At 32.8% G+C, this 24,451-nt stretch overlaps 13 protein-coding genes across 13 annotated transcripts; 7 read left to right on the forward strand and 6 right to left on the reverse strand.

Annotated features, from left to right (window-relative positions):
- Nucleotides 1-679: 679 nt before the first annotated feature.
- On the forward strand, nucleotides 680-2,128 carry NAM9 (mitochondrial 37S ribosomal protein uS4m; the record flags this gene model as incomplete). The annotated part of the gene is made up of 1 exon (XM_001644060.1): nucleotides 680-2,128. One exon carries the CDS (start codon nucleotides 680-682, stop codon nucleotides 2,126-2,128), a length of 1,449 nt encoding a protein of 482 aa, XP_001644110.1.
- A 215-nt stretch (nucleotides 2,129-2,343) lies between these two features.
- Nucleotides 2,344-3,936, reverse strand: SRV2 (adenylate cyclase-binding protein; the record flags this gene model as incomplete). Its single annotated transcript, XM_001644061.1, has 1 exon — nucleotides 2,344-3,936. One exon carries the CDS (start codon nucleotides 3,934-3,936, stop codon nucleotides 2,344-2,346), a length of 1,593 nt encoding a protein of 530 aa, XP_001644111.1.
- An 898-nt stretch (nucleotides 3,937-4,834) lies between these two features.
- Kpol_505p31 (uncharacterized protein) lies at nucleotides 4,835-5,818 on the forward strand (the record flags this gene model as incomplete). Its single annotated transcript, XM_001644062.1, has 1 exon — nucleotides 4,835-5,818. One exon carries the CDS (start codon nucleotides 4,835-4,837, stop codon nucleotides 5,816-5,818), a length of 984 nt encoding a protein of 327 aa, XP_001644112.1.
- Nucleotides 5,819-6,095: 277 nt separating this feature from the next.
- Nucleotides 6,096-6,474, reverse strand: YSF3 (U2 snRNP complex subunit YSF3; the record flags this gene model as incomplete). Its single annotated transcript, XM_001644063.1, has 2 exons — nucleotides 6,096-6,356; nucleotides 6,472-6,474. The coding sequence occupies 2 exons, from the start codon at nucleotides 6,472-6,474 to the stop codon at nucleotides 6,096-6,098; spliced, it is 264 nt and encodes an 87-aa protein (XP_001644113.1).
- A 654-nt stretch (nucleotides 6,475-7,128) lies between these two features.
- On the forward strand, nucleotides 7,129-8,544 carry INN1 (Inn1p; the record flags this gene model as incomplete). The annotated part of the gene is made up of 1 exon (XM_001644064.1): nucleotides 7,129-8,544. The coding sequence occupies one exon, from the start codon at nucleotides 7,129-7,131 to the stop codon at nucleotides 8,542-8,544; it is 1,416 nt and encodes a 471-aa protein (XP_001644114.1).
- A 401-nt stretch (nucleotides 8,545-8,945) lies between these two features.
- Kpol_505p34 (uncharacterized protein) lies at nucleotides 8,946-10,040 on the forward strand (the record flags this gene model as incomplete). Its single annotated transcript, XM_001644065.1, has 1 exon — nucleotides 8,946-10,040. The coding sequence occupies one exon, from the start codon at nucleotides 8,946-8,948 to the stop codon at nucleotides 10,038-10,040; it is 1,095 nt and encodes a 364-aa protein (XP_001644115.1).
- Nucleotides 10,041-10,303: 263 nt separating this feature from the next.
- Nucleotides 10,304-10,693, reverse strand: PGA2 (Pga2p; the record flags this gene model as incomplete). Its single annotated transcript, XM_001644066.1, has 1 exon — nucleotides 10,304-10,693. One exon carries the CDS (start codon nucleotides 10,691-10,693, stop codon nucleotides 10,304-10,306), a length of 390 nt encoding a protein of 129 aa, XP_001644116.1.
- Nucleotides 10,694-11,177: 484 nt separating this feature from the next.
- On the forward strand, nucleotides 11,178-12,368 carry Kpol_505p36 (uncharacterized protein; the record flags this gene model as incomplete). The annotated part of the gene is made up of 1 exon (XM_001644067.1): nucleotides 11,178-12,368. One exon carries the CDS (start codon nucleotides 11,178-11,180, stop codon nucleotides 12,366-12,368), a length of 1,191 nt encoding a protein of 396 aa, XP_001644117.1.
- Nucleotides 12,369-12,522: 154 nt separating this feature from the next.
- On the reverse strand, nucleotides 12,523-13,383 carry LOA1 (lysophosphatidic acid acyltransferase LOA1; the record flags this gene model as incomplete). The annotated part of the gene is made up of 1 exon (XM_001644068.1): nucleotides 12,523-13,383. One exon carries the CDS (start codon nucleotides 13,381-13,383, stop codon nucleotides 12,523-12,525), a length of 861 nt encoding a protein of 286 aa, XP_001644118.1.
- A 357-nt stretch (nucleotides 13,384-13,740) lies between these two features.
- TAZ1 (lysophosphatidylcholine acyltransferase) lies at nucleotides 13,741-14,874 on the forward strand (the record flags this gene model as incomplete). Its single annotated transcript, XM_001644069.1, has 1 exon — nucleotides 13,741-14,874. One exon carries the CDS (start codon nucleotides 13,741-13,743, stop codon nucleotides 14,872-14,874), a length of 1,134 nt encoding a protein of 377 aa, XP_001644119.1.
- Nucleotides 14,875-15,016: 142 nt separating this feature from the next.
- KAR3 (Kar3p) lies at nucleotides 15,017-17,095 on the reverse strand (the record flags this gene model as incomplete). The annotated part of the gene is made up of 1 exon (XM_001644070.1): nucleotides 15,017-17,095. One exon carries the CDS (start codon nucleotides 17,093-17,095, stop codon nucleotides 15,017-15,019), a length of 2,079 nt encoding a protein of 692 aa, XP_001644120.1.
- Nucleotides 17,096-17,714: 619 nt separating this feature from the next.
- Nucleotides 17,715-18,470, forward strand: RRP15 (rRNA-processing protein RRP15; the record flags this gene model as incomplete). Its single annotated transcript, XM_001644071.1, has 1 exon — nucleotides 17,715-18,470. The coding sequence occupies one exon, from the start codon at nucleotides 17,715-17,717 to the stop codon at nucleotides 18,468-18,470; it is 756 nt and encodes a 251-aa protein (XP_001644121.1).
- Nucleotides 18,471-18,795: 325 nt separating this feature from the next.
- Nucleotides 18,796-20,337, reverse strand: PPT1 (protein serine/threonine phosphatase; the record flags this gene model as incomplete). The annotated part of the gene is made up of 1 exon (XM_001644072.1): nucleotides 18,796-20,337. One exon carries the CDS (start codon nucleotides 20,335-20,337, stop codon nucleotides 18,796-18,798), a length of 1,542 nt encoding a protein of 513 aa, XP_001644122.1.
- Between the last annotated feature and the right edge of the window lie 4,114 nt (nucleotides 20,338-24,451).

Genomic DNA, 24,451 nt, shown 5'->3' on the forward strand with positions numbered 1-24,451 from the left:
TCTTCCTCGATGAGATGGGTTCTTATCTGATATAAATTCTATACTTCACTTTAACCTTTATGATTCGGTCGGTCCATTTCATATGATTGTTCACGTGATCCGTTTCTTGTGAGCAGCTTTCGAATCTTGGAAGCATAAACGGGAAAGTATCTGAAATCAATGTACTTAAAATATATATATATATCCAAAAACATACCATGCTCTATATTCAATTGATAAAACTACATATTCAATTGGTATTAATGGCAATTGAACCATCTGAATCTTGCCTGTATTGAGCTATAAGCTTCGACTTAATCTCATAAACTGTTGATGGCTACACCTCTACACCACATAATTAACACTCGAAGTAATATCGAATTCAATCAATTCTGGTAGTGAAAAATTTGAAAATTTATATAAAACTCTTAAGATACATAATAACATTAGTTGAAATCATAGTTTTATTGCTATTAATCCTGTTTTTAAAGGGTCTATGCAACATTGGTGAACTCTCTAGTTGATTAGCAGTTACTTATTTGCCTTGTTCCAATTTATTGAAGATCGATTGAAGTTTTGGTTGTGTTTCTTCATTAAGTTAATTTACTAATATTATACCCTATTGAAGGAAGATATTATTTAAGGTCATATAATTAATAATCAAAATAGCAACACAAGATAGCAGAATCAGAGATCAACTATGCCAAGGAAAGGTACTTTGCTAAACTCTCTGGCAAGAGGCCGTATACGTGCTTCGTTTAACAAGTTCAATTTGTTCAATTTGTATAAAAAAGGACAAGTTAACTTTAGAAACAAAAATTTGTATCAGCAAAAGTGGACTGCTAAACAAGAAACTAGATCATACCATGGTGAACATATTAGAGAAGGTAGATGGCAGTCGATGTTTCAATCTAAATTGGATTCTGTAGCTCAGTTGGATGCCTCTTTACGTGGTAGTGCTGTTCAAGAAACTCCATTTTTATTACAAACATATTCTGTTCTAGAAAAACGATTGGATTTTGCGTTGTTTAGATCTATGTTTGCGTCTTCTATCAGACAGGCTCGTCAATTTATTATACATGGAAATGTATACGTTAATGGAACCAAGGTTAAGCATCCTGGTTATACTTTAAAACCTGGTGATATGTTTAATGTCAAACCTGAAATGGTTTTAAAAGCCTTAGGCTATAAAAAGCCAAGTTTATTAGAAGGTTTGAAAATAGATAAAATTCAAATCGCTTCATGGAACAACTATGTAGATAGAGCTAAGAAAAATCCAAGATTAGTTTGGGAAACTAAAATTAAAAAATGGAAGGAATTGCCTGATTCTGATCCTGAAAAACAGAAGTTTTTATCTATGCTAAAAGAGTATAGAAAAAATATCGAAACTGAAGAATTAAGCGAAGTTAAAACATGTACTCCAGAAACTATTTTGAGTAAAATTCTCGAGGTTCAAGCCCAAAGTAATAAGGAATTGGAATCATTAACAGAAAATGATTTTAAATCTGTTGTTAAAAGAGATGGAAAGCTTGCTACCAAAGTTTTTTCTTGTTTCCAAGAATTTTCAAAATCAGGTTTAATTAAAAACGACGAAATTAAGGGCAAAAAGGCAACAGAATTGAAAACATTAGTATCAGAGTTAATGTCGCCTTCTGCTGATGCAAAGAAAGATATGACCGATAGTGCCAAGTTATCCATTAGATCTGGTAAGAAACATTTGACTGAAATTACAAAATCTTATACTACATCCGTAAGAGATTCTTACCAATTGAAAAAAGAGGACTTGAATTCTGATACATTACCATATGATGAAAAATGGGTAGAATCTTTGTCTCTTCATAAACCAATCAATCCAGTCGAACTAGGTGAAAATGAATTAAAAGCAAGAAGGGCAATCAACTTACCAGAGCAGAAGCATGTTTATGGTCGTAAAAATCCAAATAAACCATATTTTACACCATGGAAGCCAAGACCTTTCTTAGCTCCTTTTGCAATCCTACCACACCATATTGAGGTTTCGTTTAAGACATGCCATGCTGTTTATTTAAGAGATCCAGTTGCTCGTCCAGGTCACTCAGAAGTTATCTCTCCTTATGGTCTTCCAGTTCATCAAAAGGCATACATGTACTACGTTAGAAGTGGTAAATAAGCAGCTCACTTTTAAAACTATTCATAATATAGACTTGAAGATAATAATTCTATAAAAACTGTAAATAGTATAAACAACTTATAATAATTCAATAAAATTCATGACGTAATTGATATTTATTTTTTGTGTAGTTAATATGAATTGGTATAAAGATAAATAAAATATTCTAATAATTTCTGAAAATTACAAGTGGCATGGAAGTTTGTTCAACTAAATTATCCAGCGTGTTCGAAAACTACAGAATTCATCTTACCGTTTGCAAAAGTATGTTTTAATTGTTCTGGAATTGGGAACTCGACATAATCACCATCTTCACCAACAGGCAAGTTGACGTTAACTGATGTAGAGCTTGAAGTGTATAATTCAGCGTCCATAGAATCCTTGGATAGATAGATATTACCACTATCAGATTTGTCTAAAGTGATTTGTGGTAAAGATTGTTGAACTTGAATTCCAAACTTAGTACATTTAATCACTTCCAATCCTGAAATACAAGAATCCAATACTACACTGGTATTGTCAGATTCATTCATAGAGATAGCATTAACTTTACCGTTAATTTGTACCATGACACTAGAACATTTACCAATAAATACAGATTCATCCTTGTTTGCATCAATAACAATTGGGGCTGATTCATTCTCATAATTTTCAATAAACCATTTGTTACCAAGCAATTCCTTTCTTGGTGGTTTCTTGGTCTTTAATGAAGTTGGTTTCTTTGGTTTTGGAGGTGGTGCTTTAGCTGAAGAAACAGATGAAGAGGCACGTAATTCAGGATTCTTATGAGTTTGTTGAGACTTGTCAACTTTCTTCAAACCTTTGGTAATGTCAGTACCTTGATTCAACTCTGCAAAAACAGCAGTAATACCAGCCTTTTCTTGTGGAGCATCATCTTTGACTTCAAATACAGATGATGGAGGTGGTGGAGGTGGAGGAGGAGGGCCACCTGCAGATGGGGCTGGAGCTGAAGTTGGAGCTGGAGTGCTGGAAGCTGCACCAGCACTAGTCTTTGAGATAGCTTCAGAGAAATCGATGCCATCAGTTTTCCAAACAATACCTGTTGTGTGATGATCTTTTATAATTTTTTTCAATTCCTCAAAGATGTTCAAATATTTCTTTACCCATTCTACGGAATCTTGATCAGATTCTTTGAAATCCTTCAAAACTCTGTTTGTCCAGAATTGAGCAGCATCTTTTATGTCACTGACGTAAGAAAATGGAGTAGGAAGAACCATCCAAGAAAGGACAGGGATACCTTCTGAAATCGAGTTCAAATGAGGATAGAATTTGCTTTGACGATTAGAATCTTTCAAGTCGTTAATTTTCATGACAGCTTCGTTGATTGGTCTCAGAGCATTTGTGAATGCTTCAGAAGAGAAGTCTGGTTGAGCCGCAACAATTGCAGACTTCAAGATGGAAGCTTGAGTTTTAAAACCCAATTCCAAAGACTTGGCAGCATCACAAACAACTGGATCAATTTTTTCGGATAATTCGACGAATGGATGAATTGTCTTGTTCAACAATTCATCGAAATCAATGACTGACTTTGGGTCAGCTTCGCCACTAGATTCCTCTGATGGCTTACTTGGAGATTCTGAAGTGGTAGGGACATCTTTAGAGATTGATGGTTCTGATAAAAATTCTGATTTTTCACTTTCATCGCTCATAGCGGATTCGATCTTTGATTGGATGTAACCTTCTTGATACAAAGTAACATCTTCCAAACGAGAAGTAGCATCTTCCAATCTCTTCAATAACTTGACCAAGTTATAACTTTGCAAGTTAATCTTACTATTATCAGCCATGGTTGGGATTTATTGTGTAATTAGATGTTGAAATAATCACAGTTGTATAAGTGGATTAAAATAAAGCCAATAAAAAAATATAAACAAAATATCCCAAACGGTCTAATACTTTGAATTCAAGTATATCCAAATCCCTAGATCGATACGACTCTTGATCACCTGTTTCTAAAAAGTTTAATAACTTGACAATATAATTTTAAATAGGTTAGTAGTGTTATAATAACCTAATTTTTATTATATATGTTTGATTTCGAACTTGTTTTGTCCTTAAGAGATAGGGATATCGATCGATTGAGGGAAAATGGGAAAAAGCTACATAGTAAAGAGACATTCGTTTCTAGTGATAGCTGGACATGTGATGTACTCGTTTCGAAATCAATTTTCAATATAGCACGTGATCTGTGGGGTAGGATAGTATATATCATGGCGCTACCATCCACTCACTGTTGACGTCAATATTCGATTGGGCTTTTTTTGTCCTAGTTTGTCCTAGTTTGTCCTGTTTTGTCCTGATATTTATTGGAAGAAAAAAAAAATGAAATGTTTAACGAACTCAGCTTTAATAACAGCAGCAACGATAATAATAATAAGAAGAATAATAATAAGAACAACTACCACGATAACAACATATTTGTTATAATTTTAAAGGAAATCAATCATATAGATTCTCGTACATTGGAAGTGTAGTTCTGAATTGTAGAAACAGTGACTCTATTGTTTTTATCCAGTTTGGTTTGTTTTTTTGTTCTGTTATTATATTCTATTGAGACTGGTTCCAGGTATAATTTATCTTTAAGAACAATTATCAATAAAAGAGCAACTGGAAAAGTATTTTGGTTTGAATTATAACTTAAATTGAAATAGGAATTGGAATTCGAATTCGAATTTCGTGGGAATCATGGCAAGCAAAGTTAAAGTTAAGGCTGGTAGAAGAACCAATTCTTCAACGACAAAGAATAGTAAAAGTTTGATCGGAAGAATTGAACCAGTAACAAGATCAAATAGAAACGCTACAACAGTTGATTCTAAAAAGAAATCAGGTAATGCCAAGTCTAAGAAAACTTCTAAAGATTTGAACTCTATTTCAGTTATTAATGGGAAATTGGTCTCATCTGATGATATAGGTATCTTATTAAGAAAAACTGCAAAGGAACTTAGTGCTAAGGAAAACAGAGAAAAGAAGAAATCTAACTCTAAAGATTCAGGTTCCAAAAAAAAGGGCTCCCTGTTTGGCGATTCCTTAACTGAAAGGACTATCAAAATCGAACAAGCCCAACGTCACAAACAGAACTCGGGTGTATTATCACCACAATTTCAAGAACAACTGAAGGATCAGATCAGAGCTCAAGTTCAAGCTTCCATCGAAGCTCAATTGAAAAATGATTTCACAAATAGAGATGAAACTAGAATTTGGGGGGATAGTTTTTCCACTGCTGAATACATAGACAGAGAAAGAAGACGTTCTGTGAAGAAACTTAGAGCAGAAAAAGCATTTAGAGGAACCGCTGGTCTTCAAGCAAGAATACCAACAGGTAACCGTAAAATCAAATCCAGAAAAGGTCCTTCCTTCTCAAATCAACTAGTGATCAGTACAGAAGTTAATACAAAGGATAAAGTATTAATGATATATAATTTGGCACTAGGGGTTAAGCAAGATAATTTGAAGAAAATTCTACAAAAATTATCAGAAATATCCATTTCGAGGGTAAAGGTAAGCGATTTGCCATCAGGTTCAGCTACCGCTTGCGTTTGGTTGACGAAACCATCGATAGAATTACTAGAACATTTCACTGAAATTTTTGATGGTGCATTGGTTGACGGTAGAACTGTTAAAGTTACGATTGCATCGGACCCTTCTACTGGTAATAGTCTGAAGTATTGAAATACTTCCCTTATCATTAATCACTTTCCCAATTTCAAGTAAGTATTAGGGATCAAATCAAATTGACAATAGCAATAACAGTAACACTAAAACTAACAAAAAAAAGCGATAATAGGTATCATAATAAACACAGTATTATTGATAAAAAAAATTCATTCCATCAAATATAAATATAAATACAAATACATGATTATATAAATTGTATTACATTTTATTTAAAAATAATTATTGTAAAATTACTATATCCCTCACATTCTCGATTTAATTGATATCTAATTCATTTATTATCACCATCATTACGTCGTATCTTTTCATCGTTACACATTTTATTTATAAGATCAACTTTAGTATCGCGCTTACTACTAGCTCTTTTACCCAAAGTAATATACTCTAAGGATGCTGAATGTCCTTGTAAAGAATTATAAGTATCTCTATTCACATTCGTCAACCACTCTTCCTTTGTAGTTTTTTCATTTCCTAACCCAACATATTTTTGTTTCAAAACCTGATACAGCTGCTGTTGCCTCACTTTATCAGACTGTATATAACCAAAAAAGACGAATAAATCCAAACATCATTGTTAGTAAAATTAAAATAACTCCTTATCTTCAATTCAGTGAGAAAAACACTCGTTAAATCATTAAACTACATACCATTGTCTATATATATTTCTCTTATTAACTCTCCCTTTTGTCACTCCACAAGAAACTAAAATTTAACAAATCCTGAACCAATTTCTGCACAGAAAAAGAGCTTATAACCAGATTTACTGCTATCTTAATGTGCTCTTGAGCCTAGTAGTTGCTATGATGGACCTTCTTTTAAAACTAATTTGTTCATAGATAATCTTTAATCTTCGAAACCTTTACTTAAATTCTGAAATATTGTGAAATTTTATCCTCATCGCGTTACCCTACTTAATCATCCAAATCGGGAAACTGATAAACATATCGAAATTCGATCAAACTTCATTTAAAATAAGAGGAACTGATCTTTTGAAGTGACAACAACCACGACAATGATTACGATGACACCAACATAACCAATTGATACAAAAGTGTGTATTTGGGGGGGGTCTATCTTAATCTTTCATTTTATATTAATATATTTAGCATTCGGTTTGCTATTGAATTATTTGTCAAGAAATAAATATTCTGAGTGAAGAACCGTTGAATTAAGTAAGATACGTATTTACATATATTAAAATTTTGGGTTTGAAAGATAATAATAATTGATTATTCGAAATTGGCTTATTCATAAATAAAGAGGAAGGTATATATTATAGTAGTAACTAATTTGTGGAAGATCAGATGTCTGAAGAGAGTTGGGATGGAAATGATGGTATTCTCAGTGTCTACGTGAGCAAAGCTAAGGACCTACCAAATTTAAACAAGCTGGATAAGCAGAATGTTTTCCTTAGACTTCGAATAGCTCATATGACTAGAGTTAGTGACATTGTGTTTAGGGCAGGTCAAACTCCTGTATTTGATCATTTGGAGAATTTCGAGATTACACCAAGTGTTAAACCATTAATGTATGTAGAAGTTTATTGCGATAGAAAAAAAAAAGCACCATTGCCTATTGGTAGGTGTGAAGTTGATTTATTAAATGGTATCAGAGCAGATCCCAAAGAAGGTTATTGTACTTGGTATGATTTGAAACGTGGAAACAATGAATTTGGCGGAACAATTTTTATAGAATTAACTTATAACCAAGCTATACAACAATACGGTAGAAGTAAAAATGATAAACTAATGGAAAGTCGAGATCATATCATTGCTGCAAGACCTATACCACCATTACCAACTGGAAGTGGCCACATAGATGATTCATATGATTATGGTAATGAATTTACAACTTCTGTAGGGAGCCATCATTCACAGCATAACACTAATGTTCAGGATGGATATATGCATGCATCTAGAATAAGGGAATTTACTCCAAATTTGTCATCCTCAAGCCATGACAGCAGGGACATTTTCTCTTCTAGTGAACGTTCGGGAGTTCCAAATTTTATGTCATCAGTAGGAACAAATGGGACTACTTCATCTCATGCAACTAATTCAAGTACAGGTTCAACTTCTTCAGATACAAAATTTCATTTTGCTAATTTAAAGAAACTAAAAGAGAAAATAAATGTTTTCAAAAATCCTACGAATTCATATTATAAAAGTGGTGAAGAGGACAATGGTGTTGATATCGAAGCATTGCAGAAGGCAATTGGTGTGGCATCGTTGAGTGATAGTGATAGTGATGATAGTAGTATAAATCAAATACAAGGAGGAACAAGAATTTCAACAATGAGTTCACAGTACCATAATGGTGAAAATGATAATAGAGGACCACTAAATCTGCCGACTCTACCGAAAGATCGAATCTCTAGAGTCTCCACTGGAGTATCTGGTTTTCACAATAATAACATGCATTCAGACTCGAGACATAATAATCATCGTCAGAACATCGATTACAGTGATAATTCTTCGCTAAGGTCAGGTTCTCCAGTGAGACAACATTCTCCATCGAGGCTACATTCGCCAATGAGAAATTATACAAGAGACAGGTATCAATCACCAGAAAGAATTGGCTCTCCAGAGAGAATACTCCCTTCAGGAAGACACGATTCACCAGTTAGAATGAGCTCACCAGCTCTTCCACCGTTACCATCAACATCATTAAGGCATGAATCACCTTCACCAACAAGAAGACCACCACCAGGGACATATTAAATACTTTAGGCATCGTTAATTCTTATGTAATATTACATTTTTCAATTTCAAGATTAGTTTCCTCTTATTACTCTTTCTTAGAATCTTAGAAGATCTTGAACAAGTGTAAAATTAGTATCTGGGTTACTTCCAAAATGCTTGGCCTTTGGAGATGCTTTATGTAATTGTTTTTTATGGATTAATCATATATTTGATTGATACCTTATATAGATCAAAATGTCTGAACGAGGCTGAGAAATGTAACACATTTGCCATAACAACGGTAAGGTGCTACAATCGATATAAATTGCCAAGTTTCGAATATAAAACGAATATAATGTATTAGAACATTTAACAACTACAATAAAAGTGGGTTGTTAGAATTGCAGTTATTTCAATTGCTTCTGGCTTAATAAAAGTGCATGTTTAAACAGAATGGTACTTTAATAATACCTATAAAGAGCATCTCTGGATATAAGCCTCTAATACAGCAATTATATTTCATTGTTAGGATTGGTGATAGATGCAGTAGGTTTCATGTTACTGACAAATATTTAGAGTTGAATATCTCAGAGGCTGAATATAATAGAGAACTTGACTGGTTTGTATTCAAAAGGGTAAGGAAAATTGGGAAAGCTAACCAAGTACTTGGAATCAGGAGGGAGTTGTTGGGAAGGGTGTCATTTAATGTTTCAGATCATGTTCCAGCAGTAGAGACTGATACTAGGATTGAATGGAATTCTTTGAGCATTAAATTTCATGAATTGGGAATTGGTATTGGATTTGACCTGGAATTTTATCCAAACGAACCAATTGTACCATTAAAAATTATCAATACAAATATAAAACCAAAAGTGTCTCATAATAAAAAGATTCAACAAGCACAGAAAGTAGTAATATCATCAGAAGTAAAGTTGAAACAAAACTCTAATAATCCATTTAGAAGGATTAAGAATAAGTTAAATTATTGTAAGAACTCTGGACAATCTCAACTTAATAAAATTCATGATCCATACCAAGAGGAAATATTGATACAAGTGGGAGAGGTTTCTTCAAATAGAAGCAGTTCTAGCAATTATTCAGAAGGTTTTGGAACGTATACCCATGGCCCTGTAGAGATGCCATTGACACCAGTGACGTCAGTAAATTCATCAGAAATAGCATCATACATTAAACAAAATATCAGGAGTGCTAAACAGGATGACGTCGAATCTAAGTTGTCATTAGATGTTCAGCCGATGGAGTTCTTCAAGTCTGGGATCAATAGGTTGCAATATAGCCAAAGAATGAAGTTCCAGAATAATTTTTCTTCGATGAACGTCAAGATTACTGGATATATTGGCAATGGTAAATGGATTGATGAGGTTATGTCACTTCCAATATCATACTGGTACCTACAGAATCACGTTGAGTCATTACCAGGACCAATGTTGCCACCAAAATGTCCAGTGAATATGTTATGGGAGGAATACTATATAATTGACAAAGAAAAATACATTCAAGAAGTAATACGATGAGTTCAATTCTTACAAATCGAATATTTCGAACATATGTTTAACAGTTTATTATAATTAACTAGATAAAGATTATAGTGTATATATTATGTGAATGCATTTACTATGAACCCCGAATTATGATGAAATAATATAATACAATTATGAAGTGTCTATAAATTATTTGCTGGTTTTAGCTGAAGAGGTCGTTTAAGCGTGCACGGGTATAATGTTATGGTTGATTTGTTAATTTTTGAATTATTAATAACTCTGATGGTTCAATAAGCTCAATCCTCTAATAAGTCTTGAATATCGGAATCATCATCGAATCCTCCACTAATACCCTGTTGCTGCTTTTGTTGTTGTTGTAACTTATCGACAGCTTTTTCAAAAGCTTTCTGTTGCTTATTAACTCTAACTCTAGTCTTCTTCCCCCAGCCAAACCCAGAAGCTGCAGCTGAAGCCTTCTCCTCCTCCTCAGGATCCTCCAGATACTTCTCCATATTCTGCTCACTCTTCAACCTCTTATCTTCCTTGATTTGGTTAGCTAACTTTCTCTTAGCCAATTCTCTTTGAGCTAAATTCCTAATCAATATATACCCACCAACAATGATTACTAATCTCAGCCACTTACGGTAATCAAAATCATCAAAAATATCACCAATTGATTCAAACATTACTTATTATATATATATATATGAAAGCCACACCTTGATCCAATCCACGAATAAACCTTAACATAACCTTCAAATCAATAAATCAATCATTAAATCATCCCATTGTTTAAATCAAAACTTCTGGTCTTTTATATATCTCATCAAAATTTTTCACTTAGTAAGAGCAAAGAGTGAAAAAGTTCAAAAAAAAACTCATGATGATATAAAAATGTAGTGGGATGAGGTAATGAAAGGTGTTTTATAATTGGTTATTGTTGGATGGTAAAGTTTTGAATTGGTCATAATAGGTTCGGTTTATTGTCAGTGTGTTGTGTTTATGGATATTTTCATATTTTCAACGGTTTAAAAGGATGGGATATTGAGTTAAATTAGGATTTCTGTTTATACCCAGCGATATTTTCCCTAATTAGATTTCGTAATTGATATTAGACAGTGTGAAGAAGGAAAGGGTATCCTTTTAATGGAATTTTGATCTTGGTTGGATATGTGTATACGAGATGCCAATTTATTGCTGAAACTTCCGTTGCAATACGGTAAAATTAAAGTATCGTTCGATCAATTGCCTAATTATCTATATGATAAAAGATCAAATGTTAATAGAGGTTTACTACAATTTGGCAGTTGCCAGGTATCTCAATTGTTGAAGTTGAGTGATCTGGTAATCGATTACATCAGTTGTATCTTATGTTTGTTCGAAGATGAGCTATCCGAAACTGTTTATAATGTTTTAGTCGATGATCTGATGTTGTCTGTGTTGAACGCAATATGTATCTATCGTGAAGTAGCCATCAAGACTATGGAGACTTCCTATAGGTCAGAGGATAAGGATTCGCATTGGAGCACTAGTGGAGTGTATATTAAGAAAGCATTAGGTTTGCTACAATATTTCAAAAATTGTAAAATTACAGATGACCCTACTTTTTTGTCAATATTAAATAATATATCTGTTGAATTAAAAGTAGTGCAACAGTTAGGAATGGTTATCTTGGTGTTGTCGAAATTGAGGAATAAGATCTATCGTAACACAAGAGATGCTGTCATGGACTTTCATAATGAAGATATTAATGAATTGTCTCACTCAAGCATGCTGTATGCTAAACTTGTAATAGGTTGTAAAGATCAAATTGCAGGTCTACCTCGGACTTCTATTATAAATGAACAAACTCATTCATATTTAGAAGCGCTTGCATTGATTCTTTTGTCAATGGATCAATACCAAAAGGATGAATGTGGGGTTGCCATTGGAATGATCAACTCTGCAGTTAATGAGCTTTCAAAGATCGTACCTATTTCAAAATTGAATGATTCTTTACTGGTTAAACAAAAGAAAACTGATAAAATTAAGAATATGCTGAAGAAAAGGCCATCTTTAGAGTCGTCAAACTCTTCTATAATAATGAAAATGACAAATTCATCACCACTACCAGCATTATTAAAGAACACGTTAGATGACTTTGTTGTGCCATTGACCATCTTACTTCGATACAGGTATCAACAAACGAATGATAATGTGTCATTTAAACCAATAGAGAAAAATGTAGAGGTAATTCATGGGTTGTACCCTCAGGGTAAGGTTCCTCAATTGGATGGAACGATCTGGATTTTTGACAATATGGTTCTTAAAGAATTAAATGCTTCAAACTCATCATCCAATGAAGTTACCAATTATTACTAGACGATCAAATAGGCATACATAAGTGAACTACTTAAAACCGTTATCTTATATGTATATGTATATATATATAAATAAATTTTATAAAATCTAATATTGTTCCTATAGTTAAAGATAGATATTAATCTACTCTTGTCATCGTGCTAATATGATTCTATCAATTTCTATACGACTTGAATTCCTGAGTGAATTTTTTCTTCGATTCAATGTTCAAATTTTTGGATACTAGTTTGTATTTGTCCCCATCATTTATTGTAATTCTGATAGAATCAAGAGATGGCTTGACATCATCATTATTAATTTTACATTTCATTGTGACACTTTTCCAACATGCCTTAATCAAGTAAGCAAATTTGGAAGATGAACCTAGGGGGGTAACTAATGTATTGTTTCCCTTTAGATATATAGTTTTTATCTTTAATGAAGAGCTAGAAACTTCAATTAATTCATCTAAAGTGTCTTGTTTCATATTAAATGGCAAAACAGTTTTACCATTGGAACAAGTACCTTCAGGAAACAAATATGTAACGTAATTTTTCAATTGTGCATATTGACTGAACTCTTGGCCAAATTTCTTTGGTGATAATGAACCATCCATAATAAAATTAATTAGTTGTTGTAAATTCATTTTGTACAAAACAGAACCATCAGGTATCAGAAAAATCAAGTCATTCTGAGCAATCAATGATAATAGAATTGCATCTAGTGGAGAGGAAAGATTACAAAAATAAATAGAACCCTTCATTGGATAATGTTTAGCAGGCTGTATATCCTTCCGTTTAACATCTTGAATAACTATATCTGCCTTCCAACCAACTAAAACTTTCAATATAACCAACAACAACGAGCTGTTGCCACTAATTGAATACAACAGTATAACAGGTGATAATAATATACAACTCAGAGCAATATACAGTGTATAAACTATTTGTAATCCGATTCCTGGACCTTTTATCGTAGGTGGTAGAAATGGAGCAATCCCAGTACCCTTATCTCTCCAATCTGTGAATTTTTCCATATTTTAAAGAGCTATATGCACTAAACTCGATATGTAAATTTCAATTCTATCTTTATCTAAGCCATTGCTACATTCTAACCATCTCTTTTAAACCAAATCAATTCAACATTTCATCTTTTATATGTCATATCATCTTTAAAATTTCATTAGGCATAGCGACAAAAATTTCAAGATATCTAAGAAATATAAAGCTCATCAACCATTATATCAAGAGGCATCACAGTTCAAATAATTTGATGAAAACATCTGATAGAAGTAGGGAAATACTCATTTAAGATAGTGTATCTGCTGGTAGTTTGATATTTTAGAGGTTGGGGAGGTTTTTAATTTTTTTGGTTGACTTCGATTGCTTTTAAAATGGCTTTCCCTGATGTTTTGCAAAGAGGTGATGATTTCTTAAGTGAATATCCAAGAAATTCCAAGATATGGAAAGCTTTTTCTTATGGGACATGTGTTTTCACTATTGGTATGTCTAAGTTGATACTGAAGTCTTTGTATAATGTTGAATTGAATCATTTCCATGAACTTGAGCATGCTATTGACAGATCCCACAAGGAAGAGAGAGGTTTGATGACAATAATGAATCATATGTCAGTGGTTGATGATCCATTTATCTGGGCTGTATTCCCATGGAGAACATATAAGAACCTTCAGAATATGAGATGGTGTTTGGGGGCAGATAACGTCTGTTTCACTAATAAATATGTGGGTACCTATTTTTCCTTGGGTCAAGTACTGGCGACAAAAAGATTCGGAACAGGTCCATTCCAAGGTTCGATAGAAGCAATGATAAGATTAGTCAGTCCTATTGAATCATGTCCTTCTAGTGATAATTTTAGTCCAACCTTCAAGATTGCAAAACCAGCTTGGATTCATGTTTATCCAGAAGGTTTTGTTCTACAATTAAATCCACCTTTTTCAAATTCAATGAGATATTTTAAATGGGGTATTACAAGAGTATTGTTGGAATCAACAAAGGCACCAATTGTAGTTCCTATTTTTACTACAGGTTTTGAGAAAGTTGCTCCTGAAGATACTGCCGAAAGCTATAGTAGGTTCTTGCCAAATAATATCGGCGCTGATATAAAGGTAACTGTGGGGAAGCCAATTGATGACAAGGTTATTGAAGAGTATAGACAGGAATGGAATACTTTGGTTGAAAAGTATACTGATCCACGTAATCCAACAGATTTATCAGATGAATTGAAATATGGTAAGGATGCTCAAGAATTACGAAGCAAAGTAGCAAATATGTTAAGAGAACATGTCGCTAATATTCGACACGAAAAGTGCAACTTTCCAAAGGAAGATGAGAGATTTAAATCACCAACATGGTGGAAAAGATTTACGGTTACTGAAGGTGATTCTGATCCTGATGTAAAATTTATAGGTAAAAATTGGGCAATTAGACGTCTGCAGAAATTTTTGGCAGATAGAGATAATGAAGATGACATTAATACGAAGAAAAACAATGATAATGAAGGTAAATAAGGTATGATTTATTAATATTCTAGAATCTAGTTTCCATGTATATATAATTTTGAAACTAGTATCTGGGTAATAACACAATGATAGAGAAAATTGTTTAACTTTGTTCCTACATATTACCTTAAGTTTATAAACGATTACATAATTAGTTACTTCTAGTAACCATTTTAGTTGTATTGACCTTGGATGCAAATCTTAATGAGTTTAAAGTTTCTTGAATTTGTTGCTGCGTTGGAGAAATATTAACAAACATTAGTGTTTTAGAATTTCCAGTAAGAGAATACTGAAGTAAATAAGTTAACTTGGAGTTTCTGAATGGGATATGTCTTTTAGAGGCATCACTGCTGCCTAAAGCATGAATCACATCACCTAAACAACTCAAAGATTTGTTAATATTCTGAGTTTCCCTTAATCTAGCTCCTTCAACCTGGGAAGAATTTAATCTTTCTGAACCAGCTAGATCAACCAAATTTAAAATACCATACGAAGACTCCCCTGTTATGTTATTTGAACCACGTAAATGGATAATAAAAATGCTATGTGAACGTGACGAACGTTCATTAGCTGCAGTAGTAGCAGTAGCTCTTAGTTTTGTTGCTTTTTTAATCAAAAAATCTACAGAATCTTTGGACTTTAAAATGCTAGTTTTAATATTTGTAATCGTGGTTATTCTTTTATCTGAATCATGTCTGATATCGTGTCTACCATTGTTTGTAATTTCATCTAATTCTGCACTAGTTTCTTCTCTTAATAGGTCAATAATGTTTTCATTGTATATTTCAACAAATTGGCAACTAACTTCATACTCCCATCCTCTTTCTTTTAGACTATCAGTCCAGTCAAATATATGATCGATAGTAGCTGGAATCATACCATCATTTGGATTTAACATTGTGAATGTTTTACCAGAACCAGTCTGGCCATATGCAAAAATGCATACATTATAACCATCAAGTGAGCTCTGCACAAGTTGACCAATTTCATCAAAGACGTCTTTATTCACTTCATGTTGATCGAATATTCTGTCAAATTGAAATTTTTGTATACATCTATGGTCTTTTACTATTTCCATTGACTGGTTTCCATGATTATCATTAAACGGCTGGACCTTTATGTGATTTGTATTTATGTCTTCTACACTTTTTAGAGGTGGTCGTATTCTGCAGAAAACTCTTATGTTACCACGTAGTTCCTGTAGATCATTGTGTAATGATCTTCTCATAGTTTCTTCTTTAATCAGTATTTCACCAATTTGTATCAATTCATTTTCTGTAGTTTCGATATATTTTTCTAATTCTAATTTCTTCTCATTTGCATTTTTGATATCTTGTCTTTTGTTTATAAGGTTTAGTTCTATATCGCTTACATGCTTTTTTTTCTCATTCATTATAGATTTGAGCTCATCTAATTTACATTTCAAAGACTCTAATTTTGATATTTGTGAATTCAACTTTGGGTTCAAATTATCATTTAAGTCATTAGTTAAATTAGTTACTTCATCATTGTATTTTTTCTTCAATTCTTCATTTGAAGAGATGTTTGAATCTAATTCTTTCAACCACGAAGATTTCTCTTGTTCAAATTTTGAATCTGCTTCATCATTATTCTTCTTTACAATAGTATAATTATTTGATATTTTTTCTTTTATTATGTTCACTTCATCTAATAAATTATTTCTTTCTTGTTCATATTTCTTTATTTTTTCAAATTTTAATTTATCAATATCTGACATATACTTATTTGATAGTCTGCTGATATCTGAAGTATTTGAGGCCTTCATTTGTTTCAACTTCAATGCATGTTCTTTATTCATGAAATCTTCTTTACACTTAAACTGATCTTTTAACTTGATCAATTCATTTGTTTTCAGTGATAATTGTTCTTGTTTGTATACTCTGGACTCTCTTAAATTCTCCCATTTACTCTGTATTTCCTTATAATTCTCCTTATACTCATTAAGCTCATCCTTCAAAGAATCCAATTTTGTCTTTTTATTAAACAAGTTATCCTGTAATTCATTTAATTCTGTCAAATTTTGATTGTAAAAAGAAGTCAGATTTGAATTAGATCTTTGAAGCACAGGGGCATTTTCCGAATGTTCTTGGCTTTTATTTTGAAACCCATAAGGAACCTCAATCCTTCTCCTCTTAATCTCTTGGAGGTATCTATCATCATCAATTTCATTATTATCATTGTCAGACGGAACCTTCAAACGTCCCTCCATAATTACAAATATTCAAGTATCCCAAATATGAAGCTCCACTTCCTCAGATCAAAGCAAAAATCAAAATTCAAAAGCAAATTTCAAAACCACAGATACAAAACTACAAATGGCAAAGTATTGTATTGAATAGAATCAATTAAAATGTTGCATTCAACAAACCTTTAAACCTTATTTATTCCCAATTAAAACCAAATATCTAACCAAAAACAACGCTAGAAACCTGCAACAAATCCAAGGGAATAACTAATATAACCAAATAAGAATCAAATAAACCTTATTAGAACCTTAATACCACAATTTATTCGATGATTCTATCCTAATCATCTATAAATGACATCAATTCAAACCTTATTCTTTGTTACCCACTAGACCTTCTTATATGTTATTATCGTGATGATGTGATCTGATATTGAGCAGGTGGAAAAGAAACAAAGAAAAATTTATTATGGTGAAAAAAATTAAGACATTGAAGAGTTTAGATGAGATGCGATGAGGTTGGTTAAATGTTAGTTTAATGGATAAAGTATAAGGTTATTGAAGGTTTCTTACAGTTTAAGTACTAGTTTATATTGTTGAGTTTGCTGAAGTGGATTTTTATTTGGTTTAAAACGAGTAAGAAATGGGTTTACAAGGCAAAGGTAAGGTTAGTGTTGCCGTTAAGAAGAGACAAAGAGATGATGAAGTAGTTGACAAGAGTGGAAGTGATAGTGAAGGAGGGGTCAGCAGTAGTGGTGTTGAGAGTGGAGAGGATGATGATGAATTGGATCTTGACGGTGTGTCCTCCAGTGACGGCGAAGGTGAAGCTGAAGGTGAAGCTGAAGGTGACGATGAGGAAGACGAAGACGAAAACGAAGCAGCCAGTGATGATGACTTCCCAAGAAAGAAGAAATCAAAGATCAGTAAACATGATGATGGTTCATCAGGGTTCTCTAGCGCTGTGAACGCTATTTTATCCTCACATTTGAAAGCTTATGACAGAAAAGATCCTATTATGGCTAGAAACAAAAAAGTTTTAAAACAAAATGAATCAGATAAGTTAGAACAAAAGGCTAAAAAACAAATAGCAAATGAAAAGAAGAAGATTCTAGCAAAGGCTAGAAAGACTGATATTATTCCAATTGCTACTGAAGGTCAATCTGGTGAAGAAGTAAGAAAAATTCTGGAGAAAGAAGCAAGATTGAGAAAGATTGCTCAAAAAGGTGCTGTAAAATTATTCAATGCTATACTCTCTACTCAAGTAAAGACTGACCATGAAATTAAAACGTCGTTGACTGATATCAAGAACAAGCAAGAAAGAAAGGAATATATCACTGAAGTGTCAAAGGAAAAATTCTTGGATTTAGTCAAAGCTGCTGGTGATGACGATGATATGTAGATTAGTTTTTAATAAGATAAATAATTACAACAATAAAGAAGAATCATAGAAATATAATATAGAACTCCCTTGGTTTAAGGACTTTAAGTTAGATGCATTTAATACTTTATTTCCAAAAATCGAATTTCCTACTTTAACTTTTTGTTGGTGCAATGTCATTTTAAAAGGAAAAAAAATGATTGTAATAAGACTTATAGAAATAAAAATATTAAAATATGGTTACAGCAATTGAAAAGAAGGTATTTAAAAACAGAATTACTTTACAAACAGGATATATCCAACTACTAATGCTACAGTATAAAATAAAAAAACATTCAATGCAATATTAGAAACCTAAACCACCGTTAGAGTATGCCATCGGCTTTATTTCAGGATGCTTGACAGCTTCAAAAGTCTCAACGACCAAATCTTCATCGTCATTACCATTTTGCAATAGAAAACCGTTTCCTGGCATGACATGAACAATACCACCTAAATTACCTTGACTGTCACAGTAATTTGGCGCACTAAAGACAGTTATCAATTTACCATCATGCTCGAATTTGACACCAGTCATTCTAACTTCATGAGATCTCATTACTTTACGTAAGTTGTTTCTCTCTAGATAGTCTTTTGTAATGTCAGGCCCAAATGCGAAACCCAAACCACGTTGAGAAGGACCAAGACCTTCTGCAATTTGGGGATCTGACCACAGTAATTCCATAAACAAACCTTCCCTTGGTGGTTGTTGAAATCTATCGATATTTCTAATGTCATCCAAAGTAGATGATTTATCGCTTGGTAACCCACCATGCATAATCAAATAATCATTGTTGACCAAAGTAGCCAATGGTAGACTTTCGAAACTTTCTGCAAACATATCAAAAATACGTTGAGAATATTTATACTTACATTCATCTTCGAAACCATAAATTTTATTCATATTGTTAGTCTCATGGTTACCTCTATTCAAATAAATATTGTTTGGATATAATATCTTCAAACAATAGAATACCAATGCAACTTCACAAGACCACGAACCACGGTCGACAAAATCACCATTGAATAGATAAGTGTGATTTGGATTAACTTTACCAAATTTCTTGAAAATATTTAGAACGTCATAAAATTGACCGTGAGTGTCACCACAAATAGAGATTTTCAAGTCCTTGACATCTCTATTTGAAATTTCGATCAAGGAAGGTTCATTTCTAAACAATCTATCAGCATGAGAAATAATTGCAGCAGCGTATTTTTTTGGAATGTTCTTAGCTTTCAAAAAGATATCGTTAATCAACCCAGAGACCAATTCTTGAGACATATTTTTAATTTCTGCACCAATAGCAGAACCGTTATCATCGACTAGTTGTTCAATTTCAAAGATTGGACCGTCATATTTGGCAAGGTCATTGTTTGCATCAAAGGAACTCAAATTCAAAGTTTGACATAACTTTACTTGTTCTCCATCAATTCCACCACCGATAGCTTTTTTGAATCTTTCCTCTCTGATAAATCTTTCACAAACGTTCAAAGCTCTCAAAGCAGTGGCATCACTTGGTTTTGCCTTCAAAACGACATTCAAGTCATTTCTAGCCCTTTTAAACTCCAAAAGACCAACATTAGCTAAACCTCTTCTATGATAAGCCTTTACATTCTTGGAATCCAAAGTCAATGCCTCGTTACAATCATTATAAGCAGATTGGAAATTATCTAACTTCAATTGAGCCAAAGCCCTATTAGAATAAAAAATTGATTGGTTTGGATCTAATTCAATAGCCTTTGTATAAAGCTCAATGGCTTTGCTGTAGTTTTGCTCCTTAATAAAGACATTTCCTTCATTCTTAAACTCAACAGCTTTTGCAATATCCTCAGCAGTAGGAGAAGTCATTGTGATAACCAGTTCAGAATATTTGTCTTTTAAGCAAAATTAAAAAAAAAGACTAATTTAAATGAGATAATTTCCAGAAGTGTTTTTCCACCAAGGTTAAAAAAAATACCAAACCTGTAGTTCTCACCACACTAGACCAGAATCCTGATTGCTGACCTCCCAATTCATCTACAAGTAAAACCTGTTCCAATTCATATATTAGAGAGATGCATTTGGTTTAATTTGTAATTATAGTGAAATTTTTCAAAAAGTGTTGATGTTAACGGAGAAGAGCAGCAAAAAGCAAAGAACTGATCTGAGCCAAATGCTAGAAAATTGAGAATTGGTGAGATGAGATGAGATGAGATGAGATGAGGAACCTGATCAAGAAGGTTGGTTTACATTATTAGGAGAGGTGGTACTTTTTATGGATTTTTCGACATTGATATAAGGGTTGATGGAATTGAGTTCTTCATAGTTTTGTGGAATATTGAAGATGGGTTACTTGAATGAATGGGGACACTTTAGTAGAAGTGACAGATGACCTACTTACAAATGAAAGACATAAACAATCCATATGAGTTTTACGATTAGTGAATAATCGAATCTTGAATATAAACGAATTAATATATATGCGAGTGAGTAATTTTTCTGCATTGGATGCTAGAGACAGAAAATTGCAACATCGTCATTATTATTAGTAATATTAATGGCGATAAGTACTGATTTGTAGATATGAATGATAAGCTGAAGATAGGACGAATCCCTGTAGTTTTGTACAGATGAATATACAGAACTAATCTATTGCATTGATGGGAATGGCCAATGAGCTGAACTAACCCAATGTCTGATGTATCTCTCTATGAATAACAATCCATCCAAACATCCAAACGGCAATGCCAAGAATTTAATATTTTAATTAATGAATGAGACGAACTATACTTGGACATTTTCGAGACAAAAGAAACAAGTATTTAACGAAAGACAATATTTCCAGTGAAACCCGATCTATCAGTTCTCTATATAGAGATATTCATTCATTAATCCATTCTGGCACAGCTTAGATTAGTCACTCCCTTCATTTTCTGCTGAACTTATCCACTAACTAATTCATCTATAAACAATGTTTTCAACAGATATGATAATGATATTAAGAACCAATCAATCGGTATTGAGCATTAAGTATCAACGAAGCCCTGTGTCTATCAAAGTCAAGTAAAAATAACGTTGTGAACAGTTTACTCAAGACATTACAACCAAAAATGAAAATACTTTCAAAGCTAGCACACAGTGATGACGACACTTTGACGTGGCATCTGTTGAAAGAGATTCTTCTACCACCTTTCTTAATGAAAGGATATTTAGATGATTTTAAGTTAAAAATATATATATATAGGTATACACGAATCCCTGTCTACTAGGATAACAGCCCCTCTAGGGTATTATCAAGTACTTACAATTGTCAATACATTTTTGGTGTTTATATAAAAAATGTCTAAGGAATAGACATCTTTAACATTCGTTCGGCAGAAAAGGTCTCAATAACTCTCATTCATACATGGACAAGTTACTGACCAAGCTGAGAAACATAAAGAGGTCTCAGCAAGATAACGAGGGATGAAAGAATAGTAAGAATATTAAGAATAGCTAGTTTTAGAGAAGAAAGTTCTCTTTGGACAAAAGTGAAGTAGATAGAATACTTGGTTGTGTCTTGTAAAAATCGAGTAAAAGACCACATTGAGTACAATAAAATGCTTTTATTGACCAACTGGCCCGTTTCTCCTAGAGTAGGAAGGGGATGGAAGAAGGTTCCCTTCTCTCCCTATCCATCGGTGACCCCCTCTCTCAGTTCTCTGAATACTTGATATATTCAATTAACTTGGTTTTAGTGAAAAGTTTCCTTTCTCGTTCGGAAGGGTTTAGATAGAATAGAATATACTAAAACGTCCACGTAGCTTCTTTATAACAACTACTGAAACTTAACTAGAAATCAATAGATATCTTGTCTTCCGTTTATAACTTTTGAATATTTCTAATTACTACATCAAGATGTCTGTCTGTTGGACGACAAATGAAGGAAAAAAAAAATGTATTTTTTTTCACTCTATAGAGATATTTCTCTTGTATGTTGCTGTATTTATTTATCAATACATTTTATTTCAAATTGTTCATTAGAGCAATCAATGCCCCCAAGAAGAACTAGATAAACTACTGTGCTTATGGCAAGACCTGACAAAAGGTATGCCATGTCGTGTCTTGTCGTGTCTTGTCTTGTCTTGTCATCCCACAGGGTTCTCTTCTTACAACTGGTTGTATATTACATGTATTTTTTTTATTTTGTTATTTTTAACTCTTTCTTGATTCTACACCAACCAACGGAGCTTTCGATATATATTGATTAAGAGAGAAGGGAAGAACAAGAGTTGTTGTTTGTTAATTGCTGGAAAATTTATCTACATTGCTGGTTTACATGCGAAGAAAGCAAGCAAACCATTAAAGCATGCATAACATAGCGTAAAAGTAATATATTTTATTTTATTTTAATTTTATTTTAATTTTATTGCAACGGTTAGTTTGTAGTACAACTTCAATGCAAAATCTATTTAAAATAGGATCGTGTTTCTAATGATATTTCTTGGTAAACCACCAGTTTTCAGTGAATTTAACCAATTATTTAAAATAATTTGTTTTATTTTATTTTAGTTTTCTTTAACTTCTGTTGGATGGAAATACACTGTTCACTCGAGCAAAGCTGTTCCATCTCATCTCTCTTAACTGGGTTGACTATGTTCTCTCCTCTGTCTTGACCTGTGTGTCCCCTGATATCTCGCTGGGAAAGTTCTTGGTAATTGACCTTACCCATTTATAGACATTTCAATCTGCTTGGATTCAATATTCGGGGCTCTTTCAATCGAAATAGTAATTGAATTTAGTATTTTTATGAGTTTAAAACGATTACTTCTTACTGCTAGTGTTTCTTCAAACTTGCTTTATTCCACTTATTGGCTCATTCTTTTCAAGAACTGTTCCCATTCCTTTTAATATGTTTCAAGAGAACAAGTGCAGCTGTGCTCAAGCTATTTAATTATTACTTATTTGTTTATTTGTCATTATTATCTTTTATGATGGTTGGGTTAGCTACTAAGTTACTTCTTTTTTTTATTCTTCCCACTACAAATCACTGATAAAAAAAAAATCTCGAAAATAGTTGTCTTGCTCTTCCCATAATATTATCATCATACTTGAACTACTCCCACTCTCACTCTTTTACTTCGATTCTAATTCTATTTCGAATTATAGTGAGAATTCGAAATAGAATTCGAATCAACGTAAAGTAATTAAAAACACAGTTTTGCCAATTAATCGGTTTGTACAGACTTATCAAGACAAATATAATCTGGGTTTGTCAGAATTACAATAGTAATAATGATGGTTGATAATAAAAAATTTTCCCATTTCACTTTATGGTCCCTCTTCAAACATTTCTCAGTTACTTCTTGAGGTGTCTCTTCTATTTTCAACCAGCTCGCTACTTTTCTTTTCTATGTATCTCTTGTATTCTGTCGTCGACACCTCTAAAAACTACCATATTTCAAATTTTTAATATTAATCTGAAGTTATTTATTGCATAAGAGTACTGGAAGAAACAAGTGGGATCAGTAAGAAACCTACATAGGAGACATTCTATCCAATCTTATTTCTAGCAGTAGAAAAGAAAAAAAAATTATATCTCTATTCCTTTCTCATTAATCCTGTTAAATTAAATCTACTTATATATAAATATCAATGAAGTTTCTTATTTCTTGGTCGAGTCTCTTATTAAACTGTTTAGCAACCGTAATTTTATGTATATATATATCAATCTTCTTGGTCGTGCTTTTAAATTTCCCATTTAATTCTAAAATAATTAATTTTATTCTGATATTAGCCCAACAAACATACACTGGATTGTATAATACCGTCACTAATATAATATAATAAAACAATGTTGTTCAATAAATTAACTTTGGCTTCTGCCCTATCGGTTTGTGCCCACATTGCTAACGTTAATGCTGCCGTCTCTACTTTCACCGTTGAAGGTGAAGTCTGTGTCGAAGACGGTAAAACCATCACCTATGCCTCCACCGTTGGTGTC

Source organism: Vanderwaltozyma polyspora, genomic scaffold (assembly GCF_000150035.1).
Source record: "Vanderwaltozyma polyspora DSM 70294 KpolScaffold505 genomic scaffold, whole genome shotgun sequence".
NCBI lineage: Eukaryota > Fungi > Ascomycota > Saccharomycetes > Saccharomycetales > Saccharomycetaceae > Vanderwaltozyma > Vanderwaltozyma polyspora.